The sequence below is a fragment of the Hyalella azteca genome, unplaced genomic scaffold, assembly GCF_000764305.2.
Source record: "Hyalella azteca isolate HAZT.00-mixed unplaced genomic scaffold, Hazt_2.0.2 contig9256, whole genome shotgun sequence".
NCBI classification, from domain to species: domain Eukaryota; kingdom Metazoa; phylum Arthropoda; class Malacostraca; order Amphipoda; family Hyalellidae; genus Hyalella; species Hyalella azteca.
The window spans coordinates 6448-28151 of record NW_025939331.1 but is presented as its reverse complement, the minus strand read 5'-3'; the positions used below and the strand labels follow the sequence as shown (position 1 = coordinate 28151).

General features: G+C 39.3%; 1 protein-coding gene across 2 annotated transcripts; it reads right to left on the bottom strand.

The window, feature by feature from the left end:
* Positions 1-114: 114 nt before the first annotated feature.
* Positions 115-21263, bottom strand: LOC108665513 (hemolymph clottable protein). Of its 2 annotated transcripts, XM_018152270.2 has the most exons (34): positions 21021-21263; positions 19889-20049; positions 19087-19224; positions 18476-18597; positions 18132-18203; positions 17600-17836; positions 16699-16831; positions 16000-16152; positions 15642-15728; positions 15169-15371; positions 14723-14900; positions 14180-14383; positions 13399-13581; positions 12806-13023; positions 12185-12287; positions 11942-12055; positions 11126-11266; positions 10818-10920; positions 10414-10553; positions 9671-9798; positions 8564-8747; positions 7975-8106; positions 7381-7493; positions 6575-6693; positions 6236-6276; positions 5379-5457; positions 4658-4842; positions 4157-4321; positions 3279-3419; positions 2978-3108; positions 2408-2798; positions 1487-2014; positions 1028-1324; positions 115-617 (listed from the first exon to the last, which is right to left on the bottom strand). In XM_018152270.2, exons 1-34 carry the CDS (start codon positions 21229-21231, stop codon positions 456-458), a joined length of 5697 nt encoding a protein of 1898 aa, XP_018007759.1. In that variant the 5' UTR covers positions 21232-21263; the 3' UTR covers positions 115-455. The 2 variants fall into 2 exon arrangements, with proteins under 2 accessions (XP_018007759.1, XP_047737918.1); XM_047881962.1 differs by lacking the exons at positions 16699-16831; positions 17600-17836; positions 18132-18203; ... (2 more) ...; positions 19889-20049; positions 21021-21263 and adding an exon at positions 16529-16564.
* Between the last annotated feature and the right edge of the window lie 441 nt (positions 21264-21704).

Here is a 21704-nt window from a genome sequence, read left to right as displayed (position 1 = left end):
TTTCTTGCGCGTTGAAGTCCTTGATGTCGACTTTATTGCTATTTACTTGGGCCAGCAACTCTTTACGTCCTAACGTCCGGCTACTCAGTTGTAAGGATAGTAACCGTCGCTGCATTACGCTGAAATTTTTATTGATGAAAACGTAGGCACTTCCAAGCTATAGTGTGGTTATATTTTGGGATGAAGCGGATTATTAATTTTTATATTGAACGTGATCAACACTTTTCATACTTTCCCTCATCAGGCCTTCCAGTGATCTTGACGTCGCCATGCTTGTTTAACTGGAGTGCCATAAGCACACCAAGCAAGTCTAATCGTTTTAACCTTATCTGATCCTCTAATTTTTAACGCTAAATCCCACCTAATAGCCTGAAGAAGTATTGAGCTGTCATATCTAAAGCAAAGTGTTGGTGCCGAGTGCCGTCAGACACTGCAAGGCACAAGGCTTTCAGATCCTATTGCCGCTCGTTAGACTTGATGCAGAGACGTGCGCTCTGGACAGCCAAGACGCGTTTGAGGAGAGGTTCTTCGGTCGTCGCCTTCTCGATGTAGCCGTCCTTCTGGGCGTCCTGCAACTCCTGAGGAGCGTCGTCTATGTTCCAGCATTTGCCGGACGCCTGTATAGCAGAAATACAAATGTAAGTAACAATAATAGGTTAGTTAATTATGCGTAATGTTGATAGAATGATGCACATTCAATGTTTGGGAATGACTATCATTAGAGTCGATATTTAATGTAAGTAATGTTAGCAATGGCCTATTGTGTTCAATTCCTTGAACTTGCATGATCGCTTGACTCAGGGTTGGAAGCTTGAATAGCGGGCAAATTAATCGAGTTCTGGTGAAATGCTCCGGCAGTGCCAAACAAATGCTCCGACAGATTCTCAACAAGTCACAAACCACTGGCTAATAATAAAGAATTCAAATTTTATATTATAGTTTGAAGATTGAAAATTTAATGAAACAATGCTTGATACAAGCATGCTCAGACGACAGGAAATATACTGATGGGATTGAGTATAATTACCTGTCGCGGCATAGTGTCGACAACCCTGCATTCAGGCTTGCACAGGCGATGAGGCTCTTCAGTGGTGCACAGCAAGGGTCCTTCCTGAGACACTGGGTACGCTGTCAGGAAACATTCAGGGTCCAGACCAACCCCATGCGCGGTCAAGATACGGCTGGTGCAGTTGTGCGGAGCCATGTAAGTGGTGGACTTCTTGAAATCCTCTTTTATGTCGCATGGATTAGGCATGTAGCCATTCAACTTGTTAGCCAAAACCTCCTTAGGCACGTTGCCATGATGCCAGCACTTGAACGGAACCTGTGAAAAAAAAAAAAATTTGTTAGCGAAATGCCAATTTTAGATCTCTCACCTCATACTGACTATTCCGACGGTTAAAAAACATCAGTTTTTAATTCATGTGTTTGAAAAATTAACTTACTTTAAAGAATCAAATATTGCTCTCGGCCCTGGAAATCTTACGTTCTCTTCCTTGCTCTTGTTGCGTTTCTTGCAGCCCTGCTTGCACACGAGTTCTTCAGTCTCACTAACACAAGTGGATCCTTCGATGTTGACGATAGGATAGCCTTTTGTAACTCTACAGTCCTCAGAAGACGAAGAACTCATTAGTGATTGACAATGATGGGCTTGTTTATCGTGAACTTCCACGAAGAGATTCTTCAAGGTCTCCTCCTCGCACTGTTCCTCACTGTTGACCCAGGCAGCGGCGAACATTGATCCAGCATCAGGCCTGTAAATACAGCTTTTGCGATCAAAGAGGTCTCGTGCAGTTTCTCCATTGAAACCTCCGCAAAGGCCCTGGGTGGCGTTCTTGTAGCGAGAATCAACCTTGATCAAGAGTTCAGTGTTGTCCTGAAGAATAACCAAAATCTTCTCGAGCAGATTAATCTTGGTGGTGCTACCTGTCTTGGACACCCTCGCAATAACGTTTCCGGACTCGTCCTTGACCTCTTCCGTCTTCTCAGAAGGAGGCATCAGTTGGCCGTTGATCTGGGAAAATATATCACTGATTGAGTATGCAATGTTAATGTATGGGCCGTAGGCGTCGAAGTTAAAAATAATTGATTTTATGATGCATTTATTGAGAATCAACTTCAGCAGTAATATAATGAATCCCCTTTGCACCTCAATCCTCGAAATTAGATGTCACTCTCTTCCGTGTTTGGCGATCAAACTTTTAAATTGTATCATCTGTCCAAAACTGTTTTTCTGCTCCATAGATAAATGATTGCTGATTTTTGTTGATGCCCTGCTAAGTCTTTCATAAAATCAATCTATTTGAATTATTCGTCGGTTTGCGAATTACGATTCTTCAATTATATGATTCTCTATTCCTTGACTAATAAATTATTACCATTGGACTTAATAGATTGCTTCACTCACCTTGACATTTTGTCCTTGAGCGATGATTTCGAGTCCATCATCAGCTGACAATATCTTGACGAGACGCGTCGATGATTTAGCATCAGGATACCGGCTGGTGGTGACGGCAATCTTGTCCTTGCCTCGCTGAATTTCCACAGCGGTTGTTTCACAGGCTGTGGGAAGCTTGGAGTAAGAAACCCCGTCGAAGGTCGTCACGTGCTCCGCAGAAACATGGCACTGTCCTTCATGGGCCTGCAGGAACTTGGTAGTCGACGAGTTGTAGACGGAAAAGATGTTTGGAGTGAAGCCAGAGATGTGATCAAACCAAGGTTGGATTTCAACACGCTCAGCGTGATCCGTCTCCTTAGGAAGCTCAATCCAGACGTCAACACGGTTGTCCGAGATGGATCTGCAAATGAACCGAATAATTTTTAAATGAGTTTAATCGGTTTGTTACCTGCAAATTTTTTTTATTTCCTTAACTGGAATCATGTGTAATAAAAGACTTTCTTAAACAAGGTAGGGATCGTAATATAAGATTGATTTTTTAATGGAAATAAAGTTTCTGTATACAGAGTTATCACGAACCTGTCAGCCCTGACGACCATTCGCTTATCCTGGTTGGTGGTCATGCGATTTTTGACGATCTTAGGGAAAAGATAACCTTCGGCTAGATCCTTGATTCGCATGGTGACATTCTTCAGCGCCGGTGATGGAGTCTGGAAATGAGAAGCGGTTATTAGATTAAATATAGAAGCCACTCTTTCTATATTTACTAGTTACTAAACTATCTATCTCAGGTTACTTATCGTGACACAAATGCCAATATTCAATCCATCGCCTTCGCATAATTTCAACCTACGATACTTGAGTGGTTGGAGCTACTGACCTGCCAGTCAACTTGGAAACGCATCTGGTCGTAGACCGCCAATCTGTAGAACTCGCTGCTGTTCTTGAAGACGAATTCTCCCTCCTTTCCACTTTTGCCAGTCAGTACCTTGATGCGGTTGTCCGAGACAGTCAGGGTGGCCTGAAGAACAACTTAGCTCATGACATACGCACTTTTGAATGATTAAAATGTTCATATCCTGAACATTTTAAATGATTAAAATTTCCAGATGACAACGAAGAACTGGATAGGTATTTTTATTTAAGTATGCAGGAGTGTACAAAATCTTCACAAATTCATATAAATATAATGGTCAAAGAACGCTTTACGTTTTCTTCTAATGTTTACTACTTCATCGTTACAGCAAGGAGAGCAATTGTCAACCAAAAGAGTAAAAACTGCAAGGGTATTTCGTCTGAATTAGAGATTTTATGAGTTCTTGTTGTTGGTACGCCTATGGTTGATTTTTTTTTTCAACATTAAAATTTTGACATTCAGTTCTTTCCTCCATCCAAAAAATGCACGAAAATAATAAGACATTAATTATCTCTAAATTTTGCTCGTCGAGCGTCGGTTTCGAATTTCATTTTACCGGAAATGCAGAAAATCAATCTAAGCGCCAAAAAAAAGTTGAAAACTTCAATTGCAAATTTAAACTCCCGACGATGTTCTTCAGTTGAGAGTCACAATAACAAACTTGCGCAATGTTCTGTTCAGAATGATCAATCTTATCATTACCGGTGACTTGTTCTTTAAAGTTGAAAGCCATCTTCCGAAAAGCTGTTCTTTCTAATGAAGTTTAGTTTCCTTAACAATTTTTCAAGACTTGCATCAAGTGACTTTGTTGGTTTATTTATTTATACTTCCCCTCAACTCACTTTTCCCTTAGCAAGGGGCTGGTCATCTTTCTTGCAAGAAGATCCCTCGTAGATGTTGAGGCCAACTTCAGAGTTCATGTAGACCGTGTCGTCGTCGGGGCTCGGCGAACGACGAGCATCCTCGGGCATCAGCTGAGGTCTGTCAGTTGTGAACATCAAGCACGTCTGCGGGGAGGATACATTCATAGTAAATTAATCTGTTGATCAGAAGTCATGCACCACATCAATACATTTGACATGTAAAAATTTCTCGGCTCTCGTTAATCGCGATTCACAGATCGAACTGTACAATCGTTGCCAGTGAAATTCATGAAATACCTGCAAACACATTACGCCAGGTCATCCGGGAAAATTTCCGCTCTGTCTCAAGTGTGACAATAAGTGCAAAAACATTCACACTTAACAACCTACACGAAACCGAGTGAGATGTAGGGACATTATACCTGTGTAGCAATGATTAAACATGGAAAGGATATCAAATTGACTGATGAATTTCCTAACCTTGGGTTTGCGAGGTGACTTGGAGTTTTTCTCGAGGAGAGCGGCCTGAACCTTGTAGAAGACGCGTGGTGAATTCTCAGAATTCACGCTGTGCTCCTGTTCGACGGCAATGATAGCTGCTTCGTAAATCTTCGTGTCTCCACCAGTGAAGTTGACGTGAGCTGAGAACTCGTGGTTATTCCAGCCTGTTGATTATGCATTGATTTTACTTTTGTTTCATTACTTTTCTTTTATTTAATTTTTTACTTTTGTATCCTTACTTTTTTTACTTACTTTTTTTTACTTTTGTTTCATAATATTTTAACTACAATTATACCTACAATTTGGAATAGAATTGTTAATATTGCAATAAAAAGGGTTTCAGGCCAATAATTTTTTAGCGGTATTTAGTGATTTAAAAGACGCAAGAAATTACCGTAAATGCTTCGATGATGAGGAATAAATGTGAATCTAGATAATTAGCGTTTGAAACACGTCACTATTCATTTGATACAGGCAGGTAGCTAATGCAGTGCAGAAGTAACTTTTTGGAACAGTCGGGAGACTATTGCACCTTTGGACTAAACATTTTCTCGCATCATGGATGTTCTGTAATTTGTTCATTCGTGAATAGCGACAGTGAACCCCTTATTTTGCTCAAATAACACTCTTTGCTGAATACATGATGTAACAATAGTAGCACTCATTGCTGAATTTACTATTTAAAAATAATAACACTTACTGCTGAATTGGACCAACTTTTGCTGACGCTCTTCAATTGTATCCTCGGGTGCGATGTCAATGGGTTTGAGTGCATCTTCCTGCGCCAGATAAATGGTATAAAATGTCAACAGCTGTCAGCGTGCGATGGAGCTACAGGACGCTGATTAAACCCGATTTTTTCGTTTCTACATTCTATTGAATTGGCAAATGAGACATCAGTTTTACTCAATTACTTCTTTAGTATTTTTTCCATTTGTAGATAAGTTACTTTTACTTATTTATTTTTACCCGAATAGGCATTGAATGGATAGTAATATAATATAGCAATATTATATTCGTTTGCTTGCTTATACGGGTTGCCAATCATTTGAAAAAATTCAGTCAAATTTAATATAACACGGTATAATTAGATTGTTTATAATTAATTTGAATAATTAATATTATTCGACATATTTCATTGTTTAAAATTTTCCATTTTTAATTTAACACGTTGACTACGTAATGGTACATATGCGTACCACGAAATGTATTTCTCCAGGAGGTAGTGGTGCATAATTCAGGTTGCCTAAAATCGGCCAAATCCGAGAACAAAAAAGGCCGATAATTCAATGTATACTAGGTTATTTGTAGGTTCCGCTATAAAAATTCCATTTATTTTCTTCTTGCAGTATTTAAAATTTAATTAGGAAGTACCCTTATAATACATGTTAGCCGGCCAACGCAATTGAGAAAAACTAAATCACGGAATTTGTCCGGAAAAAATGACCGTCTGGCAACCCTGCTTAAAAAAAGTGCAAAAAATGAAATAATAGTACTAGATGAAGCAATCGTAGTCAACGTGTTAAACTTGTTGATGTAGAAGGCACCCGTACTTACCTCAACTGTCAATGGAGCAGATCCAGTGCCCTTGTTCACGACTGTGCACGAGAAAGAAATTAAGCTGGTTACAAGGGTAGCTTATGTATCACTGCCTCAAGGTAATTTATTCGTAAAAATCTTAGTCTTATTTCTTCAAAAACTCTGACTTTAGGCCAGCCAACTTACTAAAAAGTAAATAGAATATTAGTAGTAAAATCCTTAGATTTTTCCTGCTATTAGTTAACTACGTAAGTATACATAGGGAAAAAAAATTCATTCAAAAAACAATAAATCCCAATATTTTCATTATTTTGTGAACAAATTAGATTAGATATCTTGTCTGGACCAAACACTGACTGTGACGCAGGGCGAGACCGATCTTCTTGGTGGGAGCGTCTCCAGGGTTCTGGTAGAGCGTGAGCGCGTAGTTCTTGACGGTGGGCGACGCCAGCAGGCCTACGAGACGGCTAGGCTCCCTGTCAACAACGACATTAACATCCTCGTTATTGTGTGAATACAGCTAACGTCATGTGGGATAAAAATTCAGAATTTAAAATACAATTCATACACCTGAAGGACACTTATTTGGCACTCGAACTTTTCAAACAATGGGCTAAGAATGAAAACATTAGCTCTCATTTCTTGTTCGATAAATTGAATAAATTTTAATCATGGCGAGAAAATTTCTGCATGCTTTGATAGCATTTGCTTATCTCTATTCATTTCAGCACCCACAACTGCATTTCAGATTGAGACCCTATTTACTATTTTCAATCTATGGTTAATCAAATTTTTCGCTGGCCTAAGCTAAATTTTCAATTTAATACTAATACTGCTGTTGATGATTGTGACACAATAATTGTTCGAACTTTCTCCCAATAGAAAAGATAGGTAATTAAAAATGAATACAAAAATTCATTTTTGCCTAATAAATGAATTTCTTCAATAGCTGAAGTGCTTGACTTTGCCCTACTAAATTGCAGAAACTCTCAATCATTCTGGTAAATGACGGAAAGTTTTACTCTATTTTCTGTGGAATTTCTTTAACACTTCCATCTCCAATTCGAAGATACAATTCTAATTAGTTCGTGTATATAAATTTTACCATCGCATAACAAAATTTATGTGGATTCAATCATTGAAATGAACATAGAATTTCTTACAGGAAGAGTTTGATGATGTTGGGTTGGTTGATAGGCAGATCAGGCTCTCCGACGTAGCGAACTTCAGCGTTCAAGCCTGTCGCGTCAGCGGAGATCTTCATCGTCTTGCGCACCTGATATATCGTTGTGATTTCAATGAATATCTAAGTCTTGGAAGAAATTTTTTTATGTTTTTGGAAGAATTGAATAAAAATGCAGGAAGTTCATGAGAATATTATTGCGAGTAAATGTAAATCACTTGTGGTTTAAAAATCAGCGTGAGTAGAAAATATAATCTCCCCCATAGAAGGGATTTTATGAAGTATGAATTTTGATGCACTCGATTATACTGTACTCGTTGACTGGCCAATCTTGAGGCCTACATGCACTTTTTTATACTTTTCATTTGTTTGCTACATACACTTTTAGTCGGTATTCCCCACCTATTGTTATTGTCACATTGTTTCTGATTTCATTAAACGATTCCGTGGCTACAATTTGTTATTCAACAAGTTTTTACAAACATAAATCTGAAATTAATATTGAATAATAATAAATTTGAATAATATTAAATAACAATATTAAATAATATTGAATAATATTAATTTTACTCACCAAATGGGTGTCGTCGTAGACCCATCGCACCTTCTCGAAGTTTTCAAAGTCCCCGTCGTGAACAGGACTGGGCATGACCTTGCCGATGCCCGTGAAGGGCACGTTGCGAACCTTCAGTACTGGGATCGACTCCTGGCATCAAAATAAACACAACGTAATTAAACAATTTACTATGTTTTTTCATTAGTTGATGTATCAATGAATCCTATATGTACACGATAAATTTTGAAAATCCAAGTAAATTGTTATCTTCAATTCAATTATTTATTTATTTATCTTAATTCCACAAGATTTTTCAAGAACGTACCTCATATCTTTAATTCATCAACGAGTTTGCATATTTCATCCTGATTTTCTAGTCATTGCGTTAGGGTATCTTAGGGTATCTTAAATTTTTTTATCATTGACTTTTTATAATCATACAGCCTATCTTGTAGTTATTTTAGGAAAAAGTCATATTTTCCCTCACGTAAATTGTGCTAAAGCGCTGTGTGAGCTGCGACCAGGGCTCCTGCACTCGCATTACAGTTTTGTTCTCAATTATTTGTAAGAATCATAAATTTATCTTGTAATTAATTCATGTACTCACGGAAGTCTGGTTGAAGCGCGGGGTGAGCTGCGCCCAGAGCTGCTGCACGGGCAGCCTGACGTCGGCAGCGAGGCGCAGGTTCATGGGCAGCGACAAGGACTTCTCGTTGTCAACGCCAGCCACGGCCGTCTTGTTGGTCCAGGGAGCGTACACGTATGTGTAGGTGTTCGATTTGGTCACGGCCCTGTGGGCAAGAATGAAAAGATTAAGGTAACAATGAGACAGGAGCGTACACGTATGTGTAAGTGTTCGATTCGGTCACGGCCCTGTGGACAGGAACGAGAGAGATCTTAAACAATGAGACATTTAACTAACGTTAATGAGGCTTCAGTCGCCACAACGCGTGTATTGCTGGCGTTGTTGCATTTGACTAAAGGAAATAATGTCAGTCTCCGTAACGTTAAGTTATACGTCACCACCCATACCTTCAGTAGTATCACCCCCGTCATCTCGTGACGTCATTGTAGTGAGTCTATATAAGTGCCTCAAGCATCCCATGAGCCAGCCGCAGCCCAACTAAGCGTTCACTTACGTCTGACAGCTTCGACACTCGCCTGTTCACTCGCGATCGAATCGATCTATCTACCATATCTATTCCTGAATTAATACTTCGCCGTGCCATTTCTTGAATAATTACTACTTTAGAGTTGCCTCTCATTATTGAACGCTTTTATTATCATTTGGTCAAAGAATGGAATCGTAATTAACTCTTTCCGGGTGTCAATAAAAACAAATCCGGACAATAATGCTCAAGATGCTGTCAGATATGTTCTCTACCGTCAAAGGAAATTATCTATTTAAAAATCGAATCAAATTTGACCTCTGGAAAGCTTTGCAACATTTAATTTGTTCATCGAATGCTACAATTTGTTTCCTTTTGCAAGTATGATGCTGTTTTTATTGCCGAGCGGCGCGAGAAATGAGCTGTAGGCCCTATTTCCGATCATGTTTAGCGAATAATTCAGTACCATTAATTACTTACTGTAAATCGAGTTTGCCATGCCACTCAATATTCATTCAGAAACCACTTATAAAACGTAATAAATTATCCTAACCGAAACAATCGCAAGTTAATAAGTTATTTACAATGTTGAAATGTTCGCTTACTTGACAATGCCCTCAGCGGCGACGTCAATTTTCCTCAGCTTGGGCAGTTGGCTGGAGTCGGGCATGCCGGGCGGCGACAGCGTTGTCGTCGACTTCAGGTTTATGTATATGACGGTAGGAGTGCTCACCTGTGGACACGCTATGGCAGTTAGTCGTGGAAATAAATACTGGATTTGCATAAAATAAAACTTATAACGAGATGGCGGTGTCCGGTTACGCGGTCGAGTTGTAAGAATTGCGCACAGTTCAAACCTGTCTCGATAAATTCAGCTGCATTCTGATCAACGGTAAATGAAGCGATGGAAAATTTTATGGACAATTTTTATAGATCTCAAGCCATCGAAATCATGCATAAAAATCAACAGTTGAAACACCTTGATTATGTTATGCCTTTGCTTATTGATAAAATGTTGAATTTTTCGCTGTATTAATACGAAAAAAATTGAGAAAGTCTGATGCTTGTGCATACAAATTTAACTGTTTAAAAAAAATATTGTAAGATTGTTTTTGTATATTAAGTAATGATAAAAATTTTTATAATTAAGAGGTGATGGTTATAACAAACAAAATCTCCTTTAGCAGCACTGAAGACTCTTGCTGGCAGGAAATGAAGTCGCAAAAATTTAAATTTACAACTTTCAAGCAAATCTATGCTTTTGAGTTGAAAAAATTATTTTTTCTGTTGAACAAATCTCAGTGTTGAAAGGAATTTTGTCGAATTAAAAGTTGAAGGAGCCTCTGACCTCGGTATGAGTGAAGAGACCGACTGGTGTAGGCAAGATAACGTTGATTTCGACCGGATTGAAGTACTTGTAGATCTGATAACGATCATCAGCAATATCGCGAGGAGCATGGACGCTGTGACGGCGGATCATGGCATCTCCTGTTGAAAATTTTTAAATAAATTGTGGCCTAATAAATTGTTATAAGCAAAAAATCTGGTAAATTTCTCATGTGAAAAATATCTTAGCCTATTTTCCGAGTTTTCAATGCGTCACGTATGAGAATGCTAGCGATTTACGAGCAGCGTTAAATCACGATAAATTCCAGCGCTAGATAACTTTCAGCGCTAGATAAATAATGAGCTAGATAGCTCATTATTTGATGATACTCTATGAGAATATTGCAATAAAGTATTAATACCCACCAGTTTCTTTGAGCTTGCTGAACAGCTCGTCGGACAGTGGCAAGAAGAGCTCTGAAGTCTTGAAGATTCTGGAGTAGTGGTAGATGTCGACGCTATCGTTGTCCTGCATGGATTATATAGAAACACGCCTCATAATGCATTCTATTTCATCAAAATACTTTCCTATACAACTTCTATTTTGTAATATATGGCATCAATAACACTCGTTTTCTCCACTATTCAGTGTCTGTGGTTAGACTTCAGTGCTTCCAACAAAGTTCATTGAAAATTTTGACAAATAAAATGTTAATAAAACAATTTGCACTCACATCAGATTGCTTGATCTGCTGATGGATCTTGCTGCGCCTCTCTTGTCGCTCGGCGGAGGCCACGGCAGGGATGCGTCGCATGGAAGCAAGGATGTCGCGTGAGTAGGAGTAAGCCGACTGTACGTTGCCGAAGGTCATGCTCTGCGAACGAGACATTACGTAACATATGCAGATATTATGTATTTCAGTCTTACCGGCATGCAGTCTTCAGTTAAACAGTCTTATCGGCATTCAGTCTTCAGTCAGTCTAACTGGCATTTCAGTGGCTTGCCGGCACTGGAAAAAACATCATGTCGCCGTTTTCTTCAATTTAACCCAAGGAACACGAAAAACGTTTGAAAATACTGCGAAATGGTTTATTTTCACGGGACGGCCGGCCACTGGAACGCCGGTCACACTAACTATTCAGAGAAGTCAAAGTCTCGTCGAAACTGTGTGCCAATCACTATTTTTAGTTCTTAAGCTGAAATCATATATTAGCGAACTGTATTAAATATTGAATTGAACAAAGTTTACTTTATAATAATTGTGCGATATTTTTGACACTGATTATTGTTTAAACACAATTGCACCAAGTTTAAAAATATAAATTTTCGTTGTTGCTCATTGCATATATTTACAAACAATGACCTACGTAAGTATATCAGAAGCAAATGTCCACTTGGAAGAATACAACCGTTTGAGTATAAACATCCTTAATCATTCAGTGTCAAAGTGTGAAGAGTATTTAATTCGAGGCTAGACAGTTATTTGGACGGTGTACCTCTTTATTTGTACGTCTGCACCTCTTTATTTTCACGGTGTAAACAACCTCACCTCGAAAAGCGGGACTCTGAATTTGCCAAGCTGAGCGACCACGTAGGTGTAGATCTCGCGTGGGAAGTAGGCGCGGAGGCCGCTTAGCCATGCAACCTCGCCTTCAGCTCCAACCTGGTCAACACGGAATAGGTCTTTATAAGAGAAGCTATCGTATCTGTATCGGTGCTAAGTGCCTAAAGTGTGTCACTATTTGTACTATATGACCCATTTATTTCTCTGAGTACTGAGGGCTCGACCCACCTGTTCCATGGGCAGGTAGCGGGAGTCTTTGTAAGTGAAGGCGCGGTGAGATGAGGGCGACATTTGGCGAGTCAGTTGTCGCATGTTGCGGGCGGCACTGCTCCTGGAAGTAAAAATTATTCTTTTTAGTTAATATCTAAAACAGAAACAATTATAGCAATTTTTATTGTGAAATTTAGCTTTTTAGGAGCCAGGAATAAGTGCATACAGTATATGTATGATAATCAATTTTTATAATTCATATTTTTTTCAAGTCGCGAAATGACCTTAGTGGTTTATTTTAGCAAAAATTTAAAAAATTTAAATAAATTGCAATAATTATTGCGTAATAGGTGACAATAGTAGTCGACTCGTGACTCGTGAGCAATTTGTGCAGAACCGAACTTTTTCTGTTAATTTTCGCTGCCGTGATTACAGCCGATGAGAAATAATTAATTCCATGGAAAAGTAAATTTTCTGAGAATTTTTACGACCTCGACGTGGAAAACTCAACACACCGAGAAACATTATTCTACATCGTTGCAATAAACTACCAAAAAAGTTATCCTCACCAGCCAAGGGCCGGCAAACTATATTTGTGTTCGGCTATAAAACATGTAAAGGCGCATGGACTTCACTTACAGATCTTTGAAGTCAGGGTCATCGATGACAGCAAGACTGTCGATGGCGTTGTAGATGTAACTCTGGACCTGAACGGACGCCTCTCTTCTCGCCGAGGAAGCCATGCGCTGGATGAATGTAACATTCGGCCTCCAGGCCAAGAGTGTGTCGAACGCGACCTGACGAATCCTGAAGTCTTCAGCTTGCGACTCAGCCATTGGTTGCAAGATGTTGAAGATCTGGAGGAATCAATTATGTTAGTAACTGTCCAACAGTCTCAGAATTATGAAAAATTCTCGTGGATTATTTAACTTCAACTTGCTCTAAGGAAGCAACAAGTGATTTTTTTGAAATTGAAGAAATTAATTGAATAAGTTATAAGCATCAATTTTATACAGAAATGTAGAACTTGGTGATATTTTGTCCCAGATGACACCACTGGCCCCATTTGTTAATTAGGTAACTTTAATGATGAATTAATATTTCAACGATAAGTTCAGCTCTTTCTTGATCTTTGGGCCAAAATGCTTCTTGTATGACTCAATCGTGTAAACAAATTATTTAACGAATGCTCACGCAATCTATTAACTATCGAATGTTTTTATTCATCGGACCTTGTCTCGAGTGCAGTTATCGAACGTGTTGATGGACATGCCGTGGATGGCCGCGTATCGCACGTAGATGTTATCCGTGATCTCGCCCTTAGCAACCTTCTCGAGAATTTGCAAACTCTCAGGAGCTCCCAGATCTGCAGCAGCCAATACGTTCAGAATCCTCACCCAACTCTGTGAAGCGGTCTGTTGAATAAAAGTTTCCAGTTAAAATACGAGAATATTAAGGTCGAATTTGTTATAGATACATCAAATAATTCTTAGAATAGAATAGAAGTGTCGGCACTGAAGAAATAGGCCCATGACCTGTTGCCGCTTCTTGAAATTTTCGTGACTTGATTCACAAGGGATCCGGCCTTTGGAACCCGATCTTTCCATAACTGACGATTGATTGAGTTAGCTGCTGGACTTATTGCCTGGTCCGTAATTTGCTAGGCATTTTAAGACTGAACATATTATGAGTATATTTGTATACTTCAATGAGGTCCCCACGCAGACGTCGATAATGGAGGCTTGGAAGCTTCATAATCTTTAATCTTTCCTCATAGGACTTGCCTTTCAAGCCCGGAACTATCCTTGTTGCGCGTCTTTGAACACTCTCTACTAAATTTTTGCCCTTTTCAAATTTCGGTGACCACACGACGTTTCCAAACTCCAGGTTCGGGCGCACGACAGCAACAAACAACTGCTTCATCGTTTCTAAATCTAGGAACTCGAAAGAGCGTCTGATACGGTCTTTAATTTGTTTTATGAATATCAATGATTTAGTGAGACAATAACATACCTTGATTCTGTCCTCAAGATGGGGCAGGTACTTATGAACCACGGTGTCTTTGTCGCACTGCTTATCGCCGAACATCTTGCGCATGTGCGAGTATGGCATCTCCTCTTCGCTGACGCACAGCCGGCGGATCAAGATGGCCAAGTTTGGCTTGACAATAACGCTCACAAGAGTCTTGGTCTCCTCGCGTATGCTCATTGCGAAATCCTGCCCAATCATAATGCGTGGTTTTTAGGGGCTTAAAGAGGAAGAAAGAGTATTACTGGATACAAATACTAATTGATATAACATTATTTTAGTGTAGGTACTTTGGTATGAATATCGGAGTAATTTTTGATCGCATTTTCCAATCAGATGATTTCATGAAATCTTAAAAGCAAAAGAAAAAATCATCGGGAACAATAAATTCTAGCTGGCAAATTTTTTCAATGGTAGAACACATTTTAGAAGTGATCATTATTCAAATTTTCATGTACAGAAAGATGTTTTATAGTGGAAAAATAACTAAGATGATCGAATCTTCTATGGATAGCATCCTCCACTCACCAAAAGCTTGTCGATGGCTTCAGGGGACTGCACGTTGTTGGCGATGCTGAAGAAGATTGAGGCGGTCCTGTTGTCCGAGATTTCGTTCTTTTGGATCTTTTCGACGATCATGTCGAGAGAGGCGCCGGAGCCAGCGACTGCAAGCGCTTCAATGAACAAGTCGTGGCACAACTGGCACCTGCGAAGCGTTGCAAATATTTTCATGATGATATTTAAAGTGTTTAACGATCCAAGGCCTGTTTCAAATTGTCGATGAACTTCCAATCTTAAATTAGCCTTCAAATAGAAAAGACGTTAAAAAAAATCTCGTCAAAGTTTCCACATTGTAACGTCTAAACTTATATTTTGTTTAAGTTAGAATGAATATGAAAGTGATTTGTGAAAAATTCATTAAAAAATCAAACTTTCGAGCTTGATTAAGTCTTCTTGTTTGCAGAACTTCTTACTGTTGCGCCTGCTGTTGAAGCTGTTGGTCGATCTTCTGGAGGTCATCCTTGGGCAAGGCACGGATGAGTTTGTGCGCCTCATGCAGACTCTGGGCGGCGCGACCGTCCTCAGATCCAATGTAATCCTTGGGCTCCTTTTTGCTGTCCATGTTCTGCACCTGCAGCTGCTTTGCGGCGCGCTGCACGGCTTGTATTACACGTTGCTGCACAGAGAAAAGAACTGGTCAATAAGAGAATATGAAAACAAAATGTCGACTGTTGGTACTTCTGGGTTAGATGCCAGACGAGAATACAGGTGAATATTTTTTTCAAATACGGCGCGTGCCCTAGAGCAGAAATGAAATATTAATGGCTTAATTCTATGGTGGCTTAGCTGCAAAAATATTTAATCATTTCACAAGAGTAAAGAACATAGGAGTTGTGGATATGAAAGTCATCTAGTGAGTGCCAACAAAAGATCAACCTTGCCGCACCTGCAAGTTATCCTTAAACTCGCGGGTCATGTCGAAGCCGCTGACCAGACGCTCGTAGAAGATGGGGCTTTCGGACTGCACTTCTTGCTGCTCATAAGATGTGAAAAATTCGTGAATAAATTTATATTCCATTATGCGATAAATTTCAGTTCAAACCTAATTATTTTGAGAGAAGATATACCGGACATCAAGTTAAAACGATTCAAAAGTGCAAAAAAATACAAGCCGTATGAAATGTTCCCATATACTGTAGATCCAGAGTGTCGGCCTGTCGATTGCCTCCTATCAACGATACATAGAAATGTCATTTACGTATTTATATTACTATGTCCAGTATCTCTTTACTGAGTTTACTCACGTCCTTCTTGTATTGGATCCATTTAGGGGTGTATCCTGTAGGCTTGTTGTTGGGGCTCTGCACCTGCTGTGCCCAGGTCTTCACCTCCTTGGTGTTGTCTCCGCTCTTCTTGACGCCTCCAGAAACTGGGCGGGCCGACATCAGCTGCATCGTCTGTTGAATATTTACCAGTCAAGTTATGATCACCCAAACGTGCGCAATTTAGTAACTTACGCAAATCTCTTATACAATCGTTGTCGAGGTCCACTGATTGTTTGATGATGACGTAGGTCATCGATTGATAATCGAACGAAATTAAACTGACTATTGCGTTTACCATTTGAATGAGGATATGATAAAATATTACCATGCAATCAACTGAAAATGCACATTTCGTGCGTTGATTCTGAATTTCCATTCTATACATTTTATTGAACATAAAAAATTCCTGTTGTTGGAACTCCATTTCCTAGTTTAAGGAGGTGACCATAACCCATAGTTGAAGTAGGTGACCACTGACCATTACCTAGTTTGACTAGGGGATAATTACCTGGTTGGAGAAGGTAACCATTACCTACCTTGAGAAGGTAATCATTACCTAATTTGAGGAGGGGATCACTACCTAGTTTGATAAGGTGACCATTACCTAATTCGAGGAGGGGATCATTACCTTGTTGGAGAAAGAGTGACCATTACCTAATTCGAGGAGGGGATCATTACCTGGTTGGAGAAGGTGACCATTTTGTCGGAGTTGACACCGAAAGGTTCGAGGATAATCTGAGACTCGACGACGCCAGATTCAATCCTGAACTTGCCGGGCGCACCCTTGAGCACGTACTGGCCCACGAGGCTCCTGAAATCCAATAGAAATTGTTTGCACATCACGAAAAAAATTTGCAATATCCAGTCAGCAGAAATTTGGAACGGTGTGTCACCCACCGCATAGTGGCGCTTTTTATAGGTGTTCAAGAATCTTAATGACTTTTTCATATCATTCTAAGTTTTGAATCAGATATATCTGTTGGCGAAATGGAATCGTTTCATTATACCTTCAAAAATCTCAGGATGGCTGAATGCATGGTAAATATCACCAAGATTGGAGCTACGAGTTGGGGGTTCAAAACCGGTAACTAGATGTGAAAGTTCTGGTCGAAATCAATCGGTAAGGTGGTCGGATGGCTAAGGATATGTAAGCCAACATGGATTAGTCAAAGCAGAAACCATTCTAAATAATTTAATGACCTAAATTTTTTATAGAAACAAATTACTGGTGTGTCTAGACTCTTGTCAAATTTACGTAACATAAATTATTTATTCATGCCCCATTGTCTAAATTAAACCAAAGTTTTTTTTTGTAATATTAACTTACTCGAATCACTGTTCCATATATTGCCTGTAACGTATATTCTACCAGTGCATTTTGTAGCAAACTTTAACTCATTACTCATGACAAATCGTCTCCATAGCGGTGCATCGCCAACATTTATCATGGAAAAGTAATTTAAAGCCTCTTAAGTAATTAACATTAATTATAGGACGTGCTGGAAGCTCAGAGTACAATATTTCCCATAGGCGTTGTTTACTTTCAAGATTGAAATACTAGCCGATTTGAATTGCTGACCTGGCCATGACGTCTCTGAACTGCGAGTCAGTGATGTTGGTGAGGTTTGAAGACCCAGCCTGCAGGAGAGAAACCCTCTCCTTGCAAGTGGTGTAATCCAGCGACTTCTGCACGCGGTAGAACTCGTCCTCGAGTTGGATCTGTCGCCCACCAGGACCTTTACGAGACCTCATGGATTGGATGTCTTCCGAAGGGGGGGAGGGGATATCTTGAGGTGCGGCCTTCGTCAAGGTATACCTGGCAATACAGATAACTTCATTAAAATTCAAGTATTTTAGTATTTTGAAAGAGATTAGCTACCCTATTGCGAATCAAATAACCGAGAAAAAATTCCCGTTTAGGAAGACAAAGGCAACAGTATGCTTCACGAGTACTTTTGGAATAATCTCATTTGAACCTAGGTCGCAATTATTCAAATTCATATCTACTGTACATGTCACTTAATATTAATGAACCAACAATTATGGCAATGTTCGGTCAATCCATTCGTAAATAACCTACTTTCTAATTTATTTTAATGTATTGAACTGACCCGACTTGGCAGCGACCATTGTAGGTGTCTTCCATACGCGAGAAGCCCTGTGGCTCCACTTCGTCCTCGCCCCTGATAACGAAAGTGCAGGTTAACTTCATTGCTGAACTTTTCCTTTATAATATAGCGGTGATTTTAAAGATTAAGCGGTACTTATAACGGAATGGTATTAACCCGAGTATCGTAATACAGAGTAAAATAATTAAGTTCTATTGCGTTAAAAATAAAAATAGCCATGGATTCCAATTTACAGTGCGCATTCTTTTTTTTTTTTTTATTTCACTATAGACTTCAGAAATTTTTCGGAGCTCAATGAAACATGCAGCATTGAATCATTTGCTTACTGTGGGGGAGGCCTGATGGAGGACGGGTCGATGATGGGAGCAATCCTGAAGAAGTTAGCGATGCCGCGTCTGATGTTGGTTACCCACAAGATGTCGTTAGCAGGAACCTCCAGCACGACATCCTACCAACCCGACCAATACCAAAAGTTAAGTTCTGACGATTCCAAAATATTTTCCTAAATCGATTATAAGACGAATGTTTCAAATAAATACATTTTTAATGGTGGAGTCTGGTTATTAAATCATATTGATGGCAATTGCTAACTTTCAAAATTATCTTGCAAGTAATAGACATTCGACCCTATTTAGTTTCGTAAATTTTATTAATGCGACTATATTAGAATCCTCGTGACAATGTTGATGCTCAGAATCTTTATAGAACTGAATCATTTCACTCAGCCAAAAGTTCTAGTTTTTCGTGAGTACTTACAACCTTTTTGAGTTTATCAACATTTGTACGTATTATCGACGAAAAATGGTATTTAGCATATACAGTACAATTAACGCTCATCGCCATGGTAGACTGAAAGAAAAATGTTAGAATTAGGATTAAAAGGCCAAAATTTCTTGAACTCTGTACATCAAGCTCATAGAATAAATATATGAGTTACCCCATCCTTCTTGTTGAGGTGAGCAGTGAAGGGCAGCTCAAGCGCCTTGTCCAAGATGTCTTTGTATTCGATTTCCACAGGCTGGCGACCGTCTTCATCCAGCGCCTGGGACTTCTCGCCCACTTTCACATCTCGCACCTGCAGCAACACCATTGGCATCAATTTTAGCGGACCCTTATCTGGCAGTTAATGGTATTTAACGAGACCACTATTTCACCCATTGCGCAAGCCTCCAAAAGCTATATATTTGCATTAGGTTCTATTTTAGGCTGAAGTTACAAGATATATGTGACCGCTCATATACAGTAATTAAAGCACAGGCTACCGTGAACGTAGCGAAAATGTCGTTGTTGCATAATATTGAATAGATAATCTTGAATAACTGTGGTCATGTTAAGCGATAATTCCGAAATCTGGTTTTAGGTCATCGCTGATTCACTTTAACATTTAATTATTGCGAGTGAGTGCTATATTTGTGAGTCAGTGAGAACATTAATAAACCTGAAAGGGTTAAGCGTTTTACAATTACCCATCGTTAATGCACAGGTAGTGTTTAAAAAATATGTGTCCATAGTTCTCTAGAGCAATAAATAATGGACAATTCTATCTTATTTGGTTGGCGTCAAACTACGAAATTAATCTTCATTTAATTGTAAAATGCCTAGCTTATTGCGGTACATAATTCAATTACGTTATACCGCTCCGTTGCTCACTACACAGTGTTTTGTGATAGGCAAATTGCCGAAGAATTGTCCATTTGAAGCGCACTATTTCATATTTAATTCCCACACTGTGATCGTACCTCGATGTCAGCGGTGTTCTGGTCATCGCGGATGGTGAGTTTGACCGTAGCGCGGATGCCGGTGGCAGCGAACTGCGGACGAGCAGCCAGCAGTCCGGACCCGACACGAGCCTCGTATTTATATTCATACTCCACGGGACCCTGGAGGCCCGTGGCCACGCCTGTACAGATATTTACTGATTAGCTAAATGCCATATAGTTTAAAATCACAAATGTCTTCGCACAGCAATAAAGACATCTGACCTCGTCTTTACAAACAATTATCGATTTTTCTATACCATTCGATTGAAAATCCAGAATTACTCCACTATTCTCCGAAGACCTGTAACTGCACCTCTTTAATTAATTGCATCTGTTTAAGATAATAAAAATAAAAAAAAGAACAAATTAAGCAATGAATGGTTTAAAAACATGAAATTGTAATTCCTAGATTTCTCCCCTAGGTTGTGTAGCCTTTGGGTCACAAATTAGGCTAAAGCTCAACGGATTGAAAATTAAAGATAAATACGAGTTTTTTAAAGCTCTTCGGTTGACGTTGAGAAAGTACATTTTAACAAAAAAGCAGGAGTTCACAATACCTGTCATACGTTCTGCTATCTTTGGTCGAAAATAAGTGCTTCTGGCTGGACAAACAATTAATTATCGCTTAGGACAGTTGGATACAATTCTAAACCTTCGCAACTGGAGCTTCATGTCCCGTCCAGTTTCAATTCTTAAAGATTGGTGACACGCGTGCATGATGAGTGACCCCATCACGTTTACGAGTAATCTTCATATAATTTAGAATTATTATTTGTGTAGCTACAACACTTTTAACCTAAGAATAAAATTACGCTCTAACTTGTTTAAGATTAATAAAATTCTAAGACTTCTGTAATTTTCCTCCGTCTATACAAATCTAGTTGTCGTTGCCAATGTGGCTACAAAACTTTTTTGCTCTCATCCACATATTCTGAGAGTTGACTTATTGTGTCATTTACATTTAAATGTTATTTATGAGCTTGTACGAAATGAATGCTTTTCATTTTTCGAAATCAAATTTGCGCTTCAAACAAGGCAACAAATATCTCAGGAAGTCAGTTCTGAATTATGATAGAATATCAAACCTCATGCTTCACTAATAGTGACTCACTGAGAACAGCTAACAAGAGTAAGACGACCCTCATCCTGGCTGACGATGTTCCCCACGAGTGTCCAAGTGTTGGCCGCTCCTCCTGCACCTGAGAAGTGGTGACCTGCAGTGCGAGGTGAGGGCTTTTATACCTCAGACAGCGCCGACCCGCCAGCTGGTGTCTGCACGACCAGATGAAGCGGTCGCTGCAATCTGATATCGACGAGATCATCGCACTTCATCCTAGACTTTACAAGTGCTTCTTTGTGCAACGTGTCTCGCGGCTCACCGATAAGCTTTGGTTTTGCACCTGCACTTAACATTCATTTTCTTTCTCGCATAATGGCGGGCTGCACTTATATTCGAATTTGCTTAGATATTTGGTACATTGTTGATAGCTGATTCTCGTTCCATTTCCATAATATTACAATCTTCAAATCAATAACAACTTGAAGTTCTGCTCGAAATAATCGTATTTCTTGTTTCAAGCCAAACTCTGATTAAACCATATTTTTCGTTCCTTGTGATTTGAAACGCATTTATGATAATTAGCTTGTATAAACTCTCGGTATTTCTCTTAGGAAAGAACATCGCTTTGTAAGTTTACCATGAGCTCACACTGGCTGGCCTTAAAAACAATATCTGTAATACTAAACGCTGGCTTAATGGCTGGCCTGGTCACTTTAATAAGTAAACTTCGTGAAG